The sequence below is a fragment of the Lampetra fluviatilis genome, chromosome 46 (assembly GCF_964198595.1).
Source record: "Lampetra fluviatilis chromosome 46, kcLamFluv1.1, whole genome shotgun sequence".
In the NCBI taxonomy this organism is placed as follows: domain Eukaryota; kingdom Metazoa; phylum Chordata; class Hyperoartia; order Petromyzontiformes; family Petromyzontidae; genus Lampetra; species Lampetra fluviatilis.
The window spans coordinates 8,595,530-8,618,575 of NC_136320.1; the positions used below are offsets into that span (position 1 = coordinate 8,595,530).

The following is a 23,046-nucleotide window of genomic DNA, read 5'->3' on the forward strand; positions in this document are numbered from 1 at the left end:
GTAGGGACATCGCACGCCACGGCCCTCCCGGGCCGGCACCATGCAGTGATATCCCCGATGTCACTACACAAGCAAAATGAACTAGCACATTAACTGTGTTGTACCATGTAACTTTGACAATTTTAAGTTAAAAAAAAAACACTCGCTTGGAAGTATTTTGTTGTCAATCTCAGCCACAATCGATGCAGATGTGGGCACTCGTATTGGTGAACTGTAAGTTTCTTAACGATTGGTTTCGGGGCTTTGTGCTTATCGCAACCAATGGGATAAAGCGTTAGCCATGTCACGCGGGGGGGGGGGGGGCTCTAGAATGTAACTCTGGAGGGTAGCCTACATCTTGGGAAAGGTGGGAATACCCACCACACACGACCTGCTGATCGGCTGTGGTACACCCACGTGTACTGCCGGGGGGACCGGAGGCGTCCTTCCCGCATCTCCAATTATCACGGTTGGCTACGTACAGTCCGACAGATGTTCAACATTCATACATATGTACGTCCAAACTTGCACCATCCTTTCAACCGCCCCGGCAGCAGATGAAATCGTGCCGGCGACCTCCGGATTGCAAGCCCAGCACGCTAACCGCGACGTCACTGTGATGATATCCAGTGGCGAGATGTTAAATACCTCGCCTGCTATAAAAATCCACGCATGGTAGCGTGGATTTTTCTCTGGGTCCTCCGGTTTTTCCCTCCACATTTATAAACCCACGTTTAGAGTATTTGGCTGCTCGACATTTCCATGTGATAAGTCACTTCGTTGAACTATCATTTGTGATAGCCAGGTCGCTTCTGAAAAAATTAGCTATACAGCTAAATGGGGCCTTACCTGGTAAAATAAAACAGTTTACAGTTTTAGTTTATCCGTCGCAGCCGGCAAACCACAGGAGAGGTCCACAAGGGCGGAGGGTACCGTCCTTGCTCACCAAGCGCGGCTGCAGCTTGGGGGAGAGGCTCCCGCCACTTGCCAGGCTGCTCACGCTGCCGTGCGACGGCGTGGAGCGCAGGCTGTCACGGGGGGGCGGCGGCGACGACGGCAGCACGGGCACGGCGCCGGGCAGCATCCCGGGGTGCTTGCCGCCGCCTCCGGCAGCGGAGGGGCGCTTGGCGGGCGGCACCAGCTTGGGCGGGATCACGGATGGCACCGGCTCCTTGTCCAAGGCTCGATACACCAGGTGCATGGCCTCAACGGACGCAGACGGCACACGACGCACGGTCACAACAGAATAGAAACGGTGGGACTGTCGTTTTTCAAGGACGCTTTTGTCAACGACAAGAACTGCTTTTCGTGTTTAGTTTGTTGTTCTTCCACCCCCCCCGCACCTACAATTAGCGAGGTTGGCTACGTACAGTCCAGTGCGAAAGAAGTTCAACATACATATTGTACGTATGTACACTGCTCTCAATGTGAGCAAGTGCAATAAAACCAGTCAGATCACCCAGAATGCACCAGATTTCTTCAGAGCCCAGAAGCTAAAGCAGAACAGAGTCTGGACAGAGCTTGGATGGGTGGCGACCATCTGCAACAGTTTGCTGTAAAGCCACAGGAATATGCAGCAGAGGAACATGCACCAAAAAGAATTGCACCGTATTTCTAAGCTCCCACATTGATGCGCCTCGTCACCGACCCATACTGACCAGCATGGTCAAGTACGGTCAAATAAATCCCACTACATGCACCGTGGGGGAGTCTTAATCCAGCTGTGGATTGACAAAGGGCTGTACATGTACATAATTAATTCGTATAAGATGAGAATTTGGAGTAGTATTTTTTTTTAAGTGAAGTGGGTTAGAATGTTCATAAAATGGTTTAACCTTGAACGGTTACGTCAAATATAGGCAATTTTTCCTTATGAAAATGGTTCTCGTATTTTTAGATATAACTCCCGTTTACATTTGTGCCATCGAGACAAAGATCGTCAGTGAATACAAATTATAATTATCGATACAACTTTTGGCGATTTGATTTTCACCAACTCGAAAAATATTAAAGAATGACACATAGGCCGATGAAAGCACAACTCGTTGCTCGTGCCAATTAAAAAAGTTCAACATCTCGCCCATCACCATTAACACTGCCTTACAAGAGAAAACATTATTTATTTGATCTGGTCTGAAGAAAGGCCATCACCCAAAACAATATCCTTCCCTTAAACATCTTTCCCATTATAAGCCAGTGGTAATTACGAAGGTGGTGAGTTCTTTTGGATTGTGTTTGTACGCCACTGTCAACACAGTACAGTAACTTTAATTTGCACTTTGTCCATGATGTCTAAAACATGGGAGATGTTGCAGCCAACGCACATCTATCGTCACCTCATCTCCTCTCTTCTACTTTACGCAGTGTGTCCAATGGCAGTTCTTTTGGCTGAAACCTCCATCCACCCTGTCCAATATTGTCCTGTAGTCTTTATTTCACTGGACAGCTACCCACAATCCTCCAGTCATCTGCCTCTTGGTCTCTTACCCAGCATCATTCACAAGCTTCCTTCATATTAAGCATTCACCTCTTGAGAATAAGCCCAATCCACATATTTTTCCTTCTCAGGGTTGTTTTTTAATTCGAATTCTCTCCTCCTGAACCTGCTCTAGAGCGTATCCATGTCTCTTTCTCTCCATCCAAATAGATTGTTTTTTCTCCTTTCAACGCCATCATATCACACTTCCCAGCAGGACGGTTAAAACACTCACCACTGCAAACTCATCGCGGTCCAGGTGGCCATCCTTGTCTATATCACTCAGGTCCCAAACCTGAATGACAAAACGAAACATTCAGACATGCATAAAAACGTACATATGAGCACAATGGAATTCACAGTAAGGAGAGCATGGAATTCTAGATTTGAAGTTTTCGTGACTGAAAGGATTTATACTCTTTGGTTTTTTCGGTAAAGTCACGTAGGTAAAAAATTAAAATTTAAATAAATTAAATCACGACGTTTCGGGTGCAACACAAGTGTAGAGCATGGAATATCATAAAACAAAAGTAAATTCCATCCGTTTTTAATCTACCAATGTTATATAAAGGCATCCACACACACCACGGCTTTGTCTTTTAATTGTTTTATAAGATATACAACACAACCGTGTATAGATGAATCTTAAGAACAATGTAGATATCTGCTAAAGACGTAAGATACATCTACAAATCTCTCCCATACGCCACAGGAGGACACTTTCAAAGGCTCGTCCCGTACAACGCCAAAAAAGTGCATTTTTCTCACTTGGATATGATTATTTTACGCTTTTGTATTATTCATCCTCACACCAACATTGCATCGAAATACTTTATTATTTATTCACGCTCAAGCACAACTTCAGCGCAACAAACAATATCCTTGTCTAAAACAGCTGACAACCGCTATAATATTAAAATGTAAACGCCGTTATGTGCTCTACCCCAGATACTCTTTCATTTTCTTCTCCATTCTCAATCCTTCTATCCCACCACCACACACTTTCCTTTATTAGTTGTCATGCTACAATGTAAAGAGGCGAAAATAAAATATTTTCTTTCGCCCGAATAAAGAAACTGTATGAATGTGAGAAGAATGCAAAGGCATGAGCACCATTGACAACCAAACTTCAAAATACTCTGTCCGTGCAGAATTAACATGAGGAATACTGCTTTGACAATTGTAAATGATTCCAGATGGCTACAAACATTACACATTTTAATTACCGACAACACATATACTTACAACTTTGGTAAGATTAAACATGCGACGGGGACTTTCATCTAAGCCAGCTCTCGTATTAAAACTGTTGATAAGTGCCCGATACTGCTTTCCAGAATGTGTAAATAATCTCTCAAATCAAGAGTTCTCATCAGATCAACACGCCAATGAACAAAGCTGACACATGCAAGAAAACAAAACAAAAATATGAATAAAACATTGAAGTATTGGAACCATATCTTTTGGAACCCTTATTTCATCCGCTGCCGGAGGAAGGCCTCGGCCATCCCGTGTGAGCCAAGAGGGTTTTTCGACTACGTTTCACCATGCTGGTCAGTACGAATTTGGGAAGTTCGGGGATTGGGCAAGAACCGGTTGAGTTGTCACTCAACTATGAACGTAGCAAAACCTGAGTTTGATTCCTGGCTAACTAATGTGAGCAGGAACCAGGAATCAAGTTAATCTCACCACATTTATAGTGCAATGTGCGATAACCACTGTGCCATGGCTTCACCCCCAAATTAAGATTCATCATTACACTAAAAAATGTGTTCAAGTGGTTTTCCACTTCAATACATGTGGGATTGCACTCAACGACTTGTTTACCAGAAGAGCAAACACCACTTTTCTATGGAGGGGAATAATCAATCTAGCCACTGTTGACTTATAACAAAGCGGAACTCAACTGTGCAAAGAATGAAGAGCTAAGTCAACCACCACCTAAAACAACGAGTCGCTTAATTTCCGCAGCATTTCAAAGCACCTCAACGTCACATCTCAGCCATTCTATTGCCACGTGGCAGTATAACCAAGGGAATCCCCAGTGGCAACTGTCCCTACACGGCAAAAGGTGGGCGAATGCAGCGCTGGCCTCCAACGTGAGTTATCAGCAGGGTGTGATGCTGCTGTTTTTTTCCCCTTTTTCTCACGACCTTCCAAGTTGGTAAGCTGAGCACGATGAACAGTGCAGAATCTTGGTGGGTATTCCACTTAAAAGTGAAATAGCATGTTATTGATGCTTCTCAGATCCATCAAGAATGAAGCAAAACGACAAATGGATTTCATCTCAACATCACATTGCATTCAAAACAAGCAAGATTTTTTCATATATAAATTAAGCATGTGGCTGAAATGCTCAATATTTGCCTCTATCAATACGTCTCAGACTCACACCAATACCTCAATTATGATGCAGCAATATGAATAAAGGATGAAGAACACGGTTTTATGTTACCAAGGGCAGGCATGCTCTGATTATTAATGTCGACAAAGCCTTTTGGAAGCTGCCGATCTGATGGGCAACTGAGAATGTTCATTTTGAAACCTCTCGTCTTTACCCACCGACCCATAAATGACGACGACCGATTTGGAGCCCTTCTGTGAATTCACTGCTCGATGAAGACCTCCCCCCCCCACCATGCCGTGCTGATCGTGGGGATTGTTTGACCACGCGTATTAGCCATGCCGGTCAGTGCGGATTGGCCAAGGAAATCCTCTGGACAAGTTCAATTACCGCTCATAACTGACGTTAGCCGTGGCCAGGCACCAAACCCAAATTAAAAATGCATTGCGGCCCCCTTCCCCACACCTTCCCCTCTCACACCCCCTTTCTCTCTACTCCCTTACTTTAATATTTCTTACCTCTCCTTCCGCTTGCCACATAAAAGTTCACACACCCCGCTCGCAGTCCCCACTCGGTGGGGAAGCAGTGGGCTCAATCTCCCCCCCCCCTCCTCTAAACTCAGGACCACAGTGTTCAGGACATCTTTGCGCCAAGTTTTTGTACTCTCCCCTCCTCCCCCCACCTCCTCCCCCCCCCCAACGCTTCCATACATCGCAGTTTGTGCTGTGTACCGGGCTCCTACTGAAACATAATTTTTTTTTTTATTGTAAAAATGCGTTGGCACTAACCACTGTGCCCTCGCTCCATTTCCAACTTGCAAATAACGATCGTCAAATATTCACGGTAGGCCTACGACAATTCAACCCCCCTCGAGTCTACGAGTTGTCGCAGTTCCGCATCGTGATTTGACTCAAGCCATTTCTCTCTCTGGCCTTGCCGTGCATTGTCCCATGCGTAGTGTTGTGAATATTACGACACACGAGAAGTGGCGAGGACTGCTCCTTCCACGCATAAATTTGATGCATATCATAGGCGTGACAATTCATTTTAATTGACAAAATTATACATATCTCCGTTTCTAATTAGAAATGACGACACTTAGATATGGTGATGGCTTACGGAGGCCTTCAAGCCACACCTGGGGTCAATTACAAGTGTAATGGTGTAACTCATAATGAAATGCTATCAAAATGTAATTGGAACATGACCGAACAATGCATTGATGATAGCCTGCATGTTGAACTTCCTTCGCACCATACATAGCCAACTGTGTTAACCGGAGGTGCAGGGCAAGGACAAAAAAAAAATGATTGACCTCAGGTCTGCCTTCATCCAGCAGTGGATTGAGCATATCTGATGATAACAATGACATGTAATATAATTTGGTTGAGTATGCCTTCAATTTCAACATCATTATCTCAAACCCAACTTGGCTACCCGTCATAGTTTGAGGTTTTTTTTTACAACCCATCATAGTTTAAACTAACCCCGCATCGACCGTCACGGGGGAGACCTTTAACTCTGCCCATGAACAACAACAACAGCAGCAGCAGCAGCAGAGGAGGAGGAGAAAGTGATGGCAGCACCGCAACTTGCCTTGCCCAGCACCTCCATGGGAAGATTCGAGTTGATGAGCACGGGCTTGACTTTCTCGCCAGACAGCAGGCCGTTTGCCGGCCCCAGGCTATCAAAGATGCCATCGAACTTGGTCTTCTCATCAGGCTGTGGGCGGCGCATGCACACACACACGCACACAGATCCCAACGGTTCGCAGAGACTGGAATGCTAATGCACGAGCGAGCGGAAAGCAGCGGGGCCACACGCAGGACTGTGCATGCGTTGGTCGACGGTGGGGGCGCAGCCATTGTTGTTTTTACCAGGTAAGGCCCACTAAGCTATGTGGCTCTTTTTCAGAAGCGACCTGGCTATCACAAACGATAGCTCAATGGAGTGGCTTCTCATCATCATCATCATGTGGAAATGTATATGAGCCAAATAATCTGAATGCATGTTGATTCTAAATGTGGAGGGAAAAGCCGGAGGACCCGGAAAAAAATCCAAACAACCACGAGGAGAGAGACATGCAAACTCCAAATATACAATAGGCGTCAGGATTGGGATCGAGCCCACAACCTCCTCCATACCAGGCAAGGTAGTTAACATCTCATAGCCACCATGATGATGATGATGAGAGAGAGAGACATGCAAACTCCAAATATACAACAGGCGTCAGGGTCGGTATCGAACCCACGACCTACTGTATACTAGGCGAGGTAGTTAACAACTCCTAGGCACCGTGGCACCCAAACCAACCACCAGTTGACTGTGTATGTATGTTGAACTTCTTTTGCACCGTACGTAGCAAACCGTGCTAATCGGAAGTGCAGGAGAGGGACAACTAAATACAAAAATCTATTTTAAAGTAATGAGTTTTCAATCTTGATTTAAAAGTGCATAGCTCCAGCGGCTTCCTAATATTGGCAGAAAAAGTGTTCCAGACAGCCGCAGAGGCGCATCCAAAAGCACGCAATACAGTGACCGTCTTTGTTCGACGGCTTAGGCAAAAGCCGTTGTTGTGATGACCAGAGCCCGCGTGATGGTTTATGCTCCGTGATGAGATGAGCAAGGTATTGTGGTTCATTTGTGGCAAGCACCGTGTGTGTAATAAGTGCGACCCTATAATAATGTGTTCGTTCAGCAACGGGAAGCCAACGCGGCACGGCGATCACTGGACGGTCAGCTGTGCACGAGATAGCGAAAGATGCGGTCGCAGCCCTACATATTGCTCGCCCGTTCCACTGCCGGATGAAGGGCCTCCGATCCCGCTGAGAACCCCTCGGACACACCTTGAGAGGTGGTATTACTCACGCTTTCACCCACCGCACACGACCTGCACGATCGACTTAATCAGAATCTATAATATTTACACTGTAGGGACCCTTCGAGCTATTGACCTCTTTAGTCACAGATGTCCAGTCGGGGCAGGTAAGAACGTTACAACAACAAAAAGTACAAAAACATGACAGCAGTGCAAAGTACAAGGTAAACAAATCATCCAAACACAAACAAATATAAATACAAACACAAACAAATACAAACACAAACAAATATAAATACAAACAAATATAAATACAAACACAAAGCAATACAAACAAATACAAATAAAACTAAAGCTGAACTGTGGGGTACCGAATAAAACTGCTGAAGGTGGACAGAGGGTGTGTTTAGTAAACTTGCACTGTCGTTTCAACTGCCGTGCCGGGAGATCGAACCGGTGACCTCTGGGTCTCAAATCATTTCAAAAACTGCAGCAGTAAATAATTGCGTCCCAATGCTGCACAACAGCTCCTGTGCACGAGGCACAATGAGCTATTCATTTGCAATGGCTTGGCAGGCACAACTATGAACCGCTGTCCTTTGCAGCTCCTGTTAATAAAAACTAAAAAAGCTGGTGGATTATTCCAAATGTATTTGCTCTTGTGTTTTGTCAACACTTGTGAAATTTAAGAGAGTGCTCCGATTAGGACAAAAAGTGAAATTCTAATTAAACATAATTAAGAAGCAATGATGACAGAGCAATGAAAACAAAACAACTGAAAAAATGTTCAGATTTTTGCTTCACAACAACAACAACAAGGGCAGCGTGGGAGTCGGTAAATACAAGTGGTAACTATTTGTAATGGTAAAACATAGACGCATTTAAAAGTTTGATACAAGTGCTATGCAAATTGGTAGTTCTCAAAATAAAGGAGATATTGACTTGCACAAACGGAACTGTGACCATAATTAATAAAGCAAACGCAAGAATAAAGATTATCATGCAAATATTGACCTCCGCCAGCCTTGAATGCACAGTAACGCGGCCTGAACTGTTGACAATACGGGTACTAAATTGAAATTCTGACTGCCGACAACCGAACTGGGGAAAACACACACGACCGTTGTTTCGACTCTACGCGAGGGCGAGATAAGAGCAAAAGAAACTCTGCTGAATGGAGCCACATTCTGTGGGCCCTTATCAGACGCCACTGTGCGTTGAACCGCTGCACCGCGAATCCACAATGAAGCAAGCCTCCTCTCTTGGCTGAATTTTATGTGACCACGTAATAACCCATTCAGATAATAAGCTTCCTTAGCAACAATATATTTTTTTTTTAAGCGGTGTGCGACTCCAAGTCCGATTCCAATTCCTGCCACGGCAATGGTTTAATTACCATCGAGTTCACTCGGAGAATAACAGCAGCCGCACGTGCAAGGAGAATCGCCATTTACAGCTCAAATTGCCGTGGAAATTACCTCTCTCTACATACACACAAGACAATAACAAAAACTATCACGCATTATATAGCGACACTCGACTTGACATTCTAATCTATACAACCCCTTGGAGATGCTGCCTCGATTCTGGCTTTAGCTCGGGTTCAGTCCCAGATAACCTGTTCCAGTGAGAAATCCCCCTTAGGCGCAAGGCAAGCTACACGGGGACCCTCGCATCAGCTCGGCCTCACTCTCTGCATATTAATAGCGGGATCGACACTCATTTGTGCGTGTAAAATGTGTAAAAAGCTGCTGTCTGTGCAACATCATCCAATCCCAAGTGGCAAGAGCACTCCAGTTACACTTGTACGTTGAAGTTCTTTGGCACGGTACGTAGCCAACCGTGCTCATCATAATACCTTGCTGATCTCGTCAAGGAGCTGAAACCATCAAGCAAACTCCGGTCATTCTCACAGCAGCTTCTGGCTCACCATCAAACAAAGACGGTCACTGCATCGAACGCTTGCAGATGCGCTTCTGTGGCCATCTGGAACGCGATATTAGGAAGCCATTGGAGCTATGTACTTTTAAATCTAGATTGAAAACTCATTCCTTTAGAACTGCTTTTTATGTTAAGTTTGTTGTCCTTCCCCCGCACCTCCGATTAGCATACGTACGGTGCGAAAGAAGTTCAACATACATATATATTTTATTTGCGTTCTCACTTACACTTACTTAATTGCTGTACCTGCGTTTATTTGTTTTTGCCTTCATCATTTATGGTAATCTCCCTTCACAGTCATTCCACAGCTCACCTTAACAACCCAAATGGCCTCTGGGTTCTGTGCAGACGAACCAAGCTGGGGACTGCCTGTATCTTGCTGTGAATACAGAGAGGGCAGGATTAAATAGAGTCACAGGCACCGGCTTATGTTGGCCCAGATAGGGCTTTATGCTGTCGAGATACGGTCAAGTGTTGTACATGCACGGCCCTCTTTTGTCAATCCGCTGCTGGGTGATGGCCCTTCCGACGGTGTGCAGGTTGTGAGATTGTTTGGCCATGCTTCGCCGCGCCGGTCACTGCGGCCTGGTGAAGGCAGGGAGCACAAACGTGGAGTGCGGCATGGCACTACAACAGATTTTGCTGCACTGCCATCGATTTGCCCATAATGTTAACCCCGCAGCAGCCTAGAACACACCTGTGTGTTGCATGGTGGTAAACCCATCCAAGCACTGTCCACAGGCTCAATCCACCTACTTGACTTCCGAGATGTTATTAGATTGGGCACACTTCTGCCGATATAGTTACAGGCGGTCAAGTGTTGCAGTACGTTAAATTAATAAAAACGCATTACTCTTTGTTTCCTTAACACTTACCGTCTGTGAAATAATCTAGAATGACTACGGTGCCTGAAACAATTAACTGTTCAGCACACTGGTGTGTTGGAAAGTGAATCCCCAACATTTACAATTCGAGTACGATGTTTGGCATATTTTGTTTACGTGACAAACCTTATCACAATTGGCTGTGTCGGGTGGTGGCGGGTTTATGAACACATTTATATTTAAGCAATCTAACCCAAAAAAACACCTCTATGATGGATAATATTGGTCACGAAAGCCTACTCCGTGTTCAAGTAACTGTTGTCTAGGAATAATAATGCCTCTTCCCCCACTGCACAACCAAGCCGTGCCGAAGCCATACCGAGGCAGGCCCAGCACAGGAGGTGCCAGGGTTGTTTTTTTTTATCCATTGCAAAACTCAAGCTGTACCCGCTGTTCGACGTAAGCATCAAATGTCCGAGTGGACTGACTGATGCAACATGAGGTGAAAAATAACACACCGGTTGATAAAAAAATGATGAACTTTCCCATTTGCCCTGCTTGGCCCTCGATGAGCCAGATTCAGATGTCTCGTGAAGCCAGTACTTTACTATTTAGCTGTGGCTCTGCTCAGCAGATAAGTAGCGGATAGCCAACTGTACCATGAGGGCCCTATGCTGCGGTGGCTGGGAGAAATGAGAGGAAAAAGGGTATGAGCATTTGACAATTCAGTTATTTTTTTTATATACCTCTCAAGAACTGTTCATTGAACTAAACAAATGCATCACACTGAATTTCCTTAGCACCTACTGAATAGAGCAACGAAGACTCTTGACTGCGACATAATCTAGGCCACCTTTGGTGCCCGACACGAGCGCCGCTTTCCCAGCGTGGCAGCGCCTGACGATTTTTGCCAAGCGTTCATCGTACGGAAGCATGCGGCCCTGCCATGGAACTCACGAATGCGGGCGGAGGGATGACGTGGCTCAAGGCGCTCAGCGCAATCTCGTGCCCGTTCTGAGCGCACGCCACCAGCCTCAAGGCCACATAGAATCCCTGGAGGAGACGACGGTGGGGGCGCAGACCACACGGGCGGGCGGGGGGTGGAGCGGACGGGTTAGATAGAGCGAAAACAACACTCAAGCACAACAAAGTGACGTGTGCACGTCACGCCGCCAGCTTCCGTCGACACCAAAAAACAAAGACCCCCCCGTGTAGCCTCAACAGGCTGTGGGGACAAGTGCTGTTAGCGAGTGGCACCCATTGAAGGCCGGCACGGCACACGTGGAGGTGGGTGGCCGACACCACGCCTGGCCGCCTTTGTCTCCCCAGTGACGATGTTTTACACATCACACCAGGTACTCATTTGAGGCTGAGATGACCTAGGGGAGGCCCAGGACCGGTTCATATAATCGTCACTTGCTGTACATACACTTCTTACGCAAACCCAAACACTTGCCTTTCACATCTGACGCAAAAGAGAAAACGTTCAATGCTGCACCGCAATATTTTACAAGAATACTTTCCAATGCACTTGCCGAGCTAACGGTAAGTTTGTGAACCATTGAACACGTTTAATTTTTACTCTTATGTTTTTTCGGTAAAGTCACGCAGGTAAAAATAAAAACAAATCATAAAAATAGAAATAATAATAGAAATAAAATTATAGTTTTTATTATGTATATTTACCTACGTGACTTTACAGAAAAAACCTAATCCTTGCAGTCACGAAAGCTTCAAATCTAGAATTAACGTTTATCTTCTTGGTTCTTTCGGTAAAGTCACGTAGAATGGAAATAATAAAATAATAAAAATAAAACATAATAAAACAGACCTGGTCTTCACCTGAGGACGGCTGCTTGCGTTGTGGCCGAAACGTCGTGAGAATAATTTTATTATGTTTTATTTTTATTATTTTATTATTTCCATTCTACGTGACTTTACCGAAAGAACCAAGAAGATGAATCCCTGCAGTCACGAAAGCTTTAAATCGAAAATTAACGTTTAATTTTGTATTTCATTTCAGTATTCTATATACGAACACAAACACACAAATTAATCGCTGCAATGAAGGCCGAGCGTATCTCCTGAACCGCATACTTCATTCAATATTTCTCTATGAAGTAAATGGTCAGAATTGGAATTAAAATACATTTTAGTATTTCGCAGGTTAAAGATACAAGCTGCTCAAAAGCTTTGAGCTATTTTCTAAATTGTTGAAAGGAATTAGTGAAACCACAGCACATTAAGTATCTTGTCCTTCATAGCCGAGTCGCAATTAGTCAGCACGGCGTTTGTTCAAGTTAAAATAGAAATCTTTAAAGTAACGTTACAGAATGGGAATATTTAAATAAAGTTCTTCTATTTTTAAAAGTGAAAATAATTTAGTCAGGGTTGAAGCTTATCCATACTGTTTTAAATTAAAATGTTAATGCTTTTTTTTAATGAGCCAGTTTTCTTAACCTATACTTCTGTGAACAAGTTAACTGTTTTGCAAAAACAGACTTAAATATTACATTATTAAACACTTTAAATGATGCCAATTCCACATAAAGACCCCTTCACGCAATTTTTCAAATATTCAATCAGATTTCATTGCAAAACACAGGGGAGAAAAACAAATAGAATCAGAGACAATCATGAGACAATCATGTACATGTAATTATCCTGTTTAAGGTCACTCAGGCAATGCTCAAAGCATTTTAACGTTAACGAGCAAATATCCATGTAAATAGTAAACAATGGTACCATTGGGTAGCTTTACACGGCCATGCTGCATGGCTCTGCGGATGTGTTTTTGGGTGAAAACTCGCATTGTCCGGTGTGATGTCGTTTTGTTCCTACGTGCTGAGAGCATCAGTTCCTGAAGAAGCTCCCAGCACGTGGAGCGAAACGTCGGACATCATGCCAAACAACGCGCGGTGTGACCCGAAAACACAAACCGGAGGGTGATAAAAATCAACGGTGGTGTTGAGTTTGGAGACAACCACATATTTATTTTTAAATTAACAATCGCACAATGACATTCAAATGCTCGCAAAATTAAGTGGCAGCAAGCGGTTGGAGAGAATCACACAACTGCTGCTGACATTTCTTATATTATTTTATATTTATAATATAAAGCACCTTTAAATTCAAGGTGCTTAACATAGTTTAAAATAAATCTTCTAAAACAAGAAAACAAACGGGCAATAAAGAAACGGAAAGTTTTAAGAGAGGAATGGAAGGAGGTTAAGAAGGTTAATAAACAGAGGCAGTGTTGAATCTATGGGCAGTGTTGAGCCTATGGTGCAGTGTTGTGTATATGAGCAGTGTGGAGTCTATGGGTAGTGTGGAGTCTATGGGCAGTGTGGAGTCTATGGGCAGTGTTGAGTCTATGGGCAGTGTTGAGTCTATGGGCAGTGTTGAGTCTATGGGCAGTGTTGAGTCTATGTGCAGTGTGGAGTATATGGGCAGTGTTGAGTATATGGGCAGTGCTGCCTGATGTACAGGCAAAGTTTATTCCAGTGGAGGGGAGCAAGGAGGGAGAAGAACCAAAAACAGGATTGGGCACAGGGAGAAGAATGGCCAGAGAGAGAGAGAGGCATGGGTAAGAAGAGGAAAAGAAAGAGGCATAGAAGGAAATCAGAGAGGCGACATGAGGTGGGGCGCAGGGGCCAATTCACGCAAGTTGTCCGTCAATATACTCGAGCAGACAATGGTGGACACATTGCTTGAGATGAACCCTCCTCAAATACTAGAGAACACGTTTGCTTTAACTGTCACCTCCTAAAACGCGACAATACAGGGCTTAACACACAGCAATGTGGGACTTGATGCTGGGGTTTAGAAGACATTCGCCTCAATTTTTTAATCCACAGAGTACCTCAACGTCTTTGAACTATTCAGATCTGAGCGAATAGTAAAAAAAAACGACACATTTGAAGCATCAAAGTGCTTTAACTTTTTTTCTCGAACTACATTTAACAATTTAGCAATTCAATTCAACCACTTGTCGTACGTTACATGCGGGCGTGGTCACATGAAACATCTATAGGGTTTACATATTACAGAACATTGACGGTCACACCTGTGCACTCGGTGTGGGGCGGTTAAATGGTCTGGACCAGGGGTCGGCAACCAAAATAACAAGAAGAGCCATTTCTTTCCAATTCGGTACAAAATTCAGTATTTCAAGAGCCGCAATGCATCTGAGTACATACTGTACATACGTACATATTGTCAAGAAGCAGCCTGTAAAGAGCCGCATGCGGCTCCGGAGCCGTAGGTTGCCGACCCCTGGTCTGGACAGATAAGTGAAGGTCAGTTGTGCGACATCGTACTGTGTAGGTGAATGGATTCGTTATTGGTGCAGTCACTGACCTGTTTGTCCAGCCAGCCCTTCCTGTCTGCATCAGCCAGGTCCCATATCTGGTAATACAAAAATACAGAGCCAGTCAACATCATCGTTTGCAATGATCAATTACTGCTCGATGAAGGCCTCCGCATGCCATCACAATCCATCACAATCCTGCGGTGCAACAAAGACAAAGATCCCCCGTATAGACTTAACAGACTGTTGGGGCAAGTGCTGTTAGCGAGCACTTACGAAGGCCGGAACGGTACACGAGGGGTTGGGTGGGTGGCCAGCACCACGCATGACCACCTTTATCTCCCCAGTGGCGATATTTTACAAGTGCAAAAGGTGCTCATTTGAGGCTGAATCGACCTAAGGGAGGCCCAGAACTAGTTCAGATCACCGTTACTGGAGTTTGTCTACAGCGGGAATCGAACTCGGTCACCAGGTTCATAGCGCAGCACGCCAACCGCGACACTACTGCCACCCACACTCCATCTAGCACCTGCACATGAGCTCATTTCCTTGCTCCATATCCACCCTGGCAAATCCAGCAAAAATTTAACATCCATTTTATGAATACATCAACGTTTCTTCCGTAAATGTGTGACAATCTTGCAGTTTCCCGCTAATCCATGCAGGATGTGTTTCGCCGGCACACTTTTGGTTTAATAGTAAAGAAAAATGCAATTGCTCAACTGAAGAAATTGTCAGAAATTAAATACAGGAAAGTAGCCTGCTTAAATTGCTAACATCAATCTATGGTCATTCACTGAAGTGTTAAGTACAGCGGTCCCATAGTTAACGATATTAATTGGTTCCACGAAAACCATTTTTTATTTAAATTATCGTTAATCGAATGTAGGAAATACATGTTCAAGGCTTTATTTGTTCCAAGACGATCAGAAGTTGACCTTTTTTTACCATAAAAACATAGTTTATAATATTTAAACATGCAATTGTAATAAATAAACGATATAAGAACATATTAAAGCATTAATATTAATATAAACATTGATACATCATGAATAAAGAGAGCATACAAATGTGCACAGGATAAAATAAAAATTATTACCTTACACTAAGAAGATGGATGGCTTACGGGGTAAGCTCGCTTTTAAAACATTGAAAATCATTAAAAAGCATTGAGCCAGTTGCTCTCAAAATGATCATAAAAGGGCATCGCTGATTGGCTAAGGTCTGCCGAGTTCACTTAGGAGCGCTCCGATTGGCCGAAATTGGTGGCCGCGTGACATTGTAAAACAATATCGTTAATCGAAAATGTATCGTTAATAGAAACAATGGGACCCAATGGGAAGTGGATCGTTAATCGAAATATCATCAATCAATGGCATCGTAAACCGAGGAACCACTGCATTGGTCTCCTCGGCCTGGTGTTCCTGATGTCTTTGCATCAGCATGGTTACAATATATAAAGTTTATAACCAAGGAATGTGTGCCATCTGCTGGCCACAACTTTAGACTGCATCTACACAAGCAAACAAAAATAAAACCAAACACATTTAAAAAAAATACTGTTTGGTATCAAATTGCGTGGCATTGTTGTTGGCTACAGTTTGAAACACATTTTTATCTGTAATAGTGCCATGTGATGTTGTTGGAAATAGATGCAAAATCCATATTGAATTTCAACGTATTAAAATAATGAAGACATTGCATAGAGAGAATACAAACAAAATGTAACATGTTATGTGTAAGGTATAAGAGTAACATGGTGCGTTTATTTTGAGCATACTTATCGTCAAAATATTTCCTATTCTTTCATTCAAAGGTTGCCTTAGCACCATTAGATGCGATACTATTCGGATGACTTGCGATGTTATTCTAGTTATAAGATCTATTGATCATGCAATGCGAAACTTCTGAAAGTCTGACCATAATCCCACAGATGTTATCCCAGTTGTGCTATTGGTTATCAGGTCAAGAAAAAATGTATCAATTCAGATCTGGAGCGGAACAGTACAACCCGTCGTGTTTAAGAACGGCCCACAAAAGCAGACACCAGAGCTACATCTGAGAACCCTTCAAGTAACCTGGCCGACACGGCAAATGGGCAGAACTGTCCCACCTGTTCAGTCATGTGAGAGTAACTTTCGTTGCATGACAAACCAATATTTTAATTCTCCGAGCTAGAATTCCATCAAATGAGGTGCAAAACCAAATGTAATGTAATTATTTTTGTGAAGCCGTTAGTGATTGGGCTGCCTGGATTTGATGGGGCTGCCTGGATTCAATGGGGCTGTCTGAATTCAATGGGGCTGTCTGAATTCAATGGGGCTGTCTGAATTCAATGGGGCTGCCTGGATTCAATGGGGCTGCCTGGATTCAATGGGGCTGCCGTGGAGTCAATGGGGCAGCCAGGATTCAATGAGGCTGCCTGGATTCAATGGGGCTGCCTGGATTCAATGGGGCTGCCTGGATTCAATGGGGCTGCCAGGATTCAATGAGGCTGCCTGGATTCAATGGGGCTGCCTGGATTCAATGGGGCTGTCATGATTTAATGGGGCTGCCTGGATTCAATGGGGCTGTCATGATTTAATGGGGCTGCCTGGATTTAATGGGGCTGCCTGGATTCAATGGGGCTGCCTGGATTCAAACCCAGGATATCAGAGAACCTCCGATTAGCACAGTTAGCTATACACGGTGGCATAAGAAGTTTCGACAAGCAAGACAGGGATGCAAGTGCTCTGACCTCTGCGCTATCTGCCCACCCAAAAGTTATTATTATTACGCTCACGATGCACACATTGAACCGTGTGTTATGTTCCATTGGTGCACATAATACGCAAAATGTCACGTGCGGACTAATGAAAAGATTAAGAAAACAAAACAAGACAGAATATGTGAGACAGCCAATACAAAACAAGCCAGTACAAATGAGACGATAACGTCATCATCATTTGGCGAATGAAATCAGAACCCAAAATAGCGTCAATCCAGAAATGGCATGATTATGCGGAGGAGCGGAAAACGTGTACATGCCTGTCATCCGCCATAGCAATACGCACAATGACACATCACGTGGAATTGGCTGGCACTCAGTTCAGATGGCGTCATACATGCGTGTCTTCACAGCGTGCCAGCATTTGTACATTCGAACCTTGCCAAGCGTGAGGTCCGAGAGACCGGATTTTTTCAGGAACAATGCCGCTTCCGAGGCCCCAACTCTGCCATTGTTGCCCGGATCCACCTGCACCACACAAACACATCGTCGACCAGTGTTAGTCCTGTTCACTAAATTAGTTTTGGAAATATTTGAAATAAGTGGTGGTGGTGGGGGGGTCGGTTTTAGTCAATGATAACTGAATCGATGAAAGAAATCTAGCATGATAATGATTACCACACACCAAATACCAAAACACAACTATGATGAGATCAAATTAGTCCAAATGAAGATGCAGACTAAGATTATTTAGAATTGTACCACGGATGATGACCAAACGGGTAATTGTGAACAAAAATTAGAGCTCACACGATTGGCTGACCTGATATTTGGAGACAGGAAAAATTGCACACTGCTCACACTAGGGTGGACTTAACTTTTTCTGCTTCAGAAGACGAGACTAAGAGAATGACCGAATGAAACCCGCAGGCTGAAACTTCACTAAAACACAACCGATTTTCATTGACAAAGACTATGACTAAAAATAGAAAATACTGAACACTGCGGTAGTCAATACTTCACACGTTGTTCAAGGTAACATTATACCGACTCAGAAGTGCACACAGGGTGGGAAAAATAAATATGCCGTCCTACCGGCCAATATTTTTATATGGCCGTTGAATGTAGTAGACAATTCTTGAGATATTTAATTTGTGTAAAATTGTACGTAAATATAAGAACTAATAATTACGTATGTATATTTCAGATTGGATACATTTTATATCATCCAATTAAAACGTCATTTCTACAATTAATGTTGTTTTTCCTAAAACAGACTATGTATTCAGAGAGAAACAATGTGGCCCCTCTGATAAATATTTTTTCCATCAGTCTTCGATGTATTTCAAGATAGGCGTAATATTAAATTTGACGATGATCAATTGAATACATAATATGCACTTAAACAAAACTTTCTGTCCACAAATAGTTTTCAAAGCTTTGGCTAAACAAATAGAAGCTTGGAACACAAGGGCACATTCCACACCATCACGTACCAGCCTGTAGTATTTCTCATACACGGGGTTGCCACTTGACAACTGCAAATGACATGAATGTGAACATTTGTCAAGTTGTTTGAGACATTGACCATATGAATCTAGACTTAAAGCTTTCGTGACTGCAGGAATTCATACTCTTTGGGTCTTTCGGTAAAGTCACATAGGTAGAAAAATAATAAATAAAAATCACGACGTTTTGATCGCAACACAAGCAATCATCTTGAGGTGAATTTTTTTTTACCATATATTGTCACAAAATAAATAAAAAATCTGCAAACATGGACAGGGTTATAGTAAACCAGAAAAATGTATCTTAATAATCTGTACGTATGTAAGTTGACCTTCTTTCGCACCGTACGTAGCCAACCGTGCCAATTAGAGGTGCGGGGAAGGACAATACACTAAACACAAAAAGTAGTTTTAAAGAAATTAGTTTTTAAACCAGATTTAGAAGTACATAGCTTCAGTGGCTTCCTAATATCGGAAGCCACAGCATAGCCCTACTATCTCTTGCTCAAAGCTGCTACTGACAGAAGGGCCTCCACTAGAAGGGCCTCTCGAGAGCACGTCTAGAGATTATTCGGCCAACTTTTTCACGCTGGCCAGACGTCATTGAAAAGGTGGCAGTGTCCAACACACATATGACCTGCCAATGAACAAACTGTGGTGCACCCATTTGTACCGCTGGGTAGACAAGAGGCAGGGAGATTTAAGAAACTCGCCCATCATTTATACTGCCGTGCTGGGAGATCAAATCAAACCTGACAGCCTTTGGATTGAAAATTCAGTGCGCTAACCATTACATCACAGAAACATCCTTTCAATAACATTTAAGAAAAATATATTTTTTTATAACCAGGTGAGAGGGCTTATAGCTGTTTTTTCTAACTGGGGTGGAAAGATGCCTTACTAAAATTGTGTGAGAACTCGAATGCCAGAAATGTCTGGTAAATGCCATTAGAACCGGTTAGGTTTTAATGGTGCAGAGAAACAAGAACATCTTCTGCTTTCTGTAGATTGATGAGTCCAAAATAGTGGGGAGTATGCCACAAGCAATAAAGACTTGAAGGTTACGGGTTGGAAAAAGAAAAATATGGCAGAGTGAGGTTACTGTTTGCATTAGCAAAGGCCTTGGATACTTCAATAAAATGACAATTCTAAAGGCATGTTCATACATAGCCTTTCATGACCTATGTTATGATTCTTAATTCGTTTTTTTTTGTTAGATTGAGTGGGTATAATGTCGATTAGAGCAATGTAGCCTCGACCACAATGACAAACAAATCAAGCTGTCAAACTGGTATATCAAAAAAGCAAGCGAAATTTTACATAAATATAATTTGCAACTACAATTGTAAAAAAAATTTCGTATAGTATATCATTGTCAAATATTACCTGCTTGTAGTAACACAACCTAACCCAAGACACTAAATATTAATCCACTTGTAGTGACATCTGGGATGTCACTGTACGGTTCCGGCCCGGAAGGGTCGTGCCGTTCGATGTTCCGACATCGTGGACAGCACCGTGTGGGTGGCTGTGTGTAACACCAGCCCTAGCGGGGCTTGGCGAGCACTGGGATAGTGCGGGCACCACGCACAGCGTGTAGTGGGGGCTCCCCCGAGGGGGAGGGGGTGAGTGTCAGCCCAGGGGCAGGGTTTCCCCGGGACATGGCACTCTGGTTGACCCCGTAGACACGTGATCCGGAATGTCCATACAGGGGGCCCCAAGGTGGGGGGACTAGGGGGTGATCACGTGTCCGGAGAGAGCTGTTGAGAAGGATCGAGAGGGAACGAGAAAGTTCAGGAAGGCGGGCGGGGCCGAGGGCGGAGCGGCCCCGACAGGAGAGGGATATAAGGCGGGTCCCTGAGAGGGACCGGGGTCTCTTCGTTCTACAAGCTTGAAGTTCCACGTCTCAAGCTAGAAGCTCAACATCTACAAGCTGGAAGTTCCACGTCTCAAGCTGGAAGCGCCCCGTCCTACGGGGGACCACGTGGCCGGAGACCCGAGCAAGGGTCCGACCCTTCGTAGCAGTAACTCCCCTGTATAGTGTAGTTAGCTGGGTGGTCACCAACCAAGGTTGTATCTGGTAAAGGGGCAGTTACCCCTTTTTGTTACGTTGTTACAAATAAGAGTGTTGCCTCTAAAAGCAACAACATCTGCGACTCAGTTGGACTCGCTACACATTTAAGGCGTGTAGCATGTTTTTTTCTCACCCACAACATAAATATTTACCTAAAGACTGACCAAAAGATGACTTTGTGATGTAACGAATATATATAATGATCAACCAAACCATTTTTGGATTATCTTTTCAGTAAATAATTACCTTTCATAGTTAAATAAGCAGAATGACAATTTCCAGGCATTCGTAAATCTGCCGTGGCATGACGGCTTCGACGCACTTGCATCATGGGGTTGTTTGACCATAATTTATCCACACTATCAGCAGGTTTTGACAACGAAAGCCGGTTCAGATATCGCTTGCCAATGACATTATTCGTGCACTCCTTTTAGTTTTTTGTATTGTTTGTTGTTGTAACGCTCTTATACAGTGCCCCTCCTGGACATGTGAAAAGATCTTTATAGCTCATCGGATTCCTGTAGTATAAATATTCTGATTCTGAACCACTGCACGACCACTCCCCAGCTAATGGACATCAGTAACGATCGATGCATGTATAACAATAATATAATTATAACACTCCCATCACTAATCTTGAGGCTGAAAAAATAATGTATTATTTTAATCGATGACAGTTCAAAATAATTTAATATTAAACTATTATTTTATTTAACACAGTAGATTACTTAAAACGCTACAAAGGAAGTCGTAACGTAAACAAACATCCCTTACCTTGCAGAAAAAGTAAAGTAAACAGGGCTGTGTCCGGAGCTGTCAACACGAATTTGTGGATTCATTAACGATGAACAAAACAACTAACTTGACAATCACAGCCGGGCGTTGCGGCAGGCATGTCGGTTAGTGGCATCAGCATCGAGTGACTTACACGGATGGGAGTACCGTCATCGGTGTGCTATAACTGCTACGCCCTTCACCATAACTCTGAGGCCACTACGAGTAGTCTCTGCTCGTTTGTGGAAAGCAGCGTTGGGTAACTTACTGCTACCCCTAATCCCATAAAGCCCTAACCCCTAAACCCCTTACACCCTAACCAGCGAATCCCCTAACTCTAAACCTGAACTCTAAACCCCTAAAAACGAACCCCCGCCCCCTCTCTAAACCCCTGAACCACCGATCACATTCCCCCAACCGTCCAACCTAAACAAACAACTGAATGATAGGCGTACCTTGAGATCGTATCATCTGATAAATGAATAGACTGTATATATACATCTCGTGCGGTTTCTCAATTACAACAGGGTGGGGCACAGGCTCGAAGCTGGTCAGAGGTTGGCGGCGCGGACTGCTGCGTGGACACGCAGCGCTGAATGTGTCCGACCGTGCGCCTGGGAACAATCAATGCCACAACGCAGGCGACAAAACACTCCGAGCGTGTGTGGTGTGGCGTGGGAGGCGCGGGGGACGGTTGATTGGGGCGCCACAGCGCCAACACAAGGTTGAGAGCCACCGTCTTAAATTCATTTGTGGGTTTTTTTCACTTAACGACTGCAAACTCGCGTTGGACAACTGCTGACAACAACCCAGGTAGGCAACTGCGTTGTGTCTCAACTTTAATATTAACACGACTACAGTATTTGAATATTAGCGCTCACACTGCTCTCAAAACTGTAGCACTTAAAGTCGTAACGATATTAATACAGTATACCGCCGTGACATGCAGCCTATTTAACTGGGCTTTGCTGGACGGGGATGGATTATGTCCCAGACGAGTGCCAGAAACTAAGCAACTACAGTACTCAACTATATTTATTTTACCTGGTAATGCCCACCGATCTGTACAGCTCTTTTTCGGAAGCGACCTGGCCACAAACGATAGCTCAACCAAGTGGCGTTTATCTTACTCATTCTAAATGTGCAGGGGAGAAACCGTACGACCCGGAGAAACATCCACGGGACCACGATGAAGAGCGAACCACGTAAACTCCGAACATCCAGCAGGCGTCAAGGGATCGAACCCACGATCACCTCCACACCAGGAGAGGTCGTTAACTTCTCGCCACCGC

General features: G+C 44.0%; 1 protein-coding gene across 4 annotated transcripts in view; it reads right to left on the reverse strand.

Annotated features, from left to right (window-relative positions):
- Positions 1-23,046, reverse strand: part of EPS15L1 (epidermal growth factor receptor pathway substrate 15 like 1) — a 111,009-nt gene that overhangs the window by 87,104 nt on the left and 859 nt on the right. For all 4 annotated transcript variants that reach the window (XR_013640087.1, XM_078877073.1, XM_078877072.1 and 1 more), the window contains exons 2-9: positions 18,895-18,936; positions 17,837-17,926; positions 14,742-14,789; positions 11,340-11,435; positions 9,872-9,937; positions 6,396-6,521; positions 2,691-2,750; positions 926-1,183 (exon numbers count right to left, since the gene is read on the reverse strand). Coding sequence is in view for 3 of the 4 variants with exons in the window: in XM_078877073.1 (XP_078733199.1) it covers positions 926-1,183; positions 2,691-2,750; positions 6,396-6,521; positions 9,872-9,937; positions 11,340-11,435; positions 14,742-14,789; positions 17,837-17,926; positions 18,895-18,936 (786 nt within the window). In the remaining variant the exon portion in view is untranslated. The remainder of the gene's footprint in view (positions 1-925; positions 1,184-2,690; positions 2,751-6,395; positions 6,522-9,871; positions 9,938-11,339; positions 11,436-14,741; positions 14,790-17,836; positions 17,927-18,894; positions 18,937-23,046) is intronic.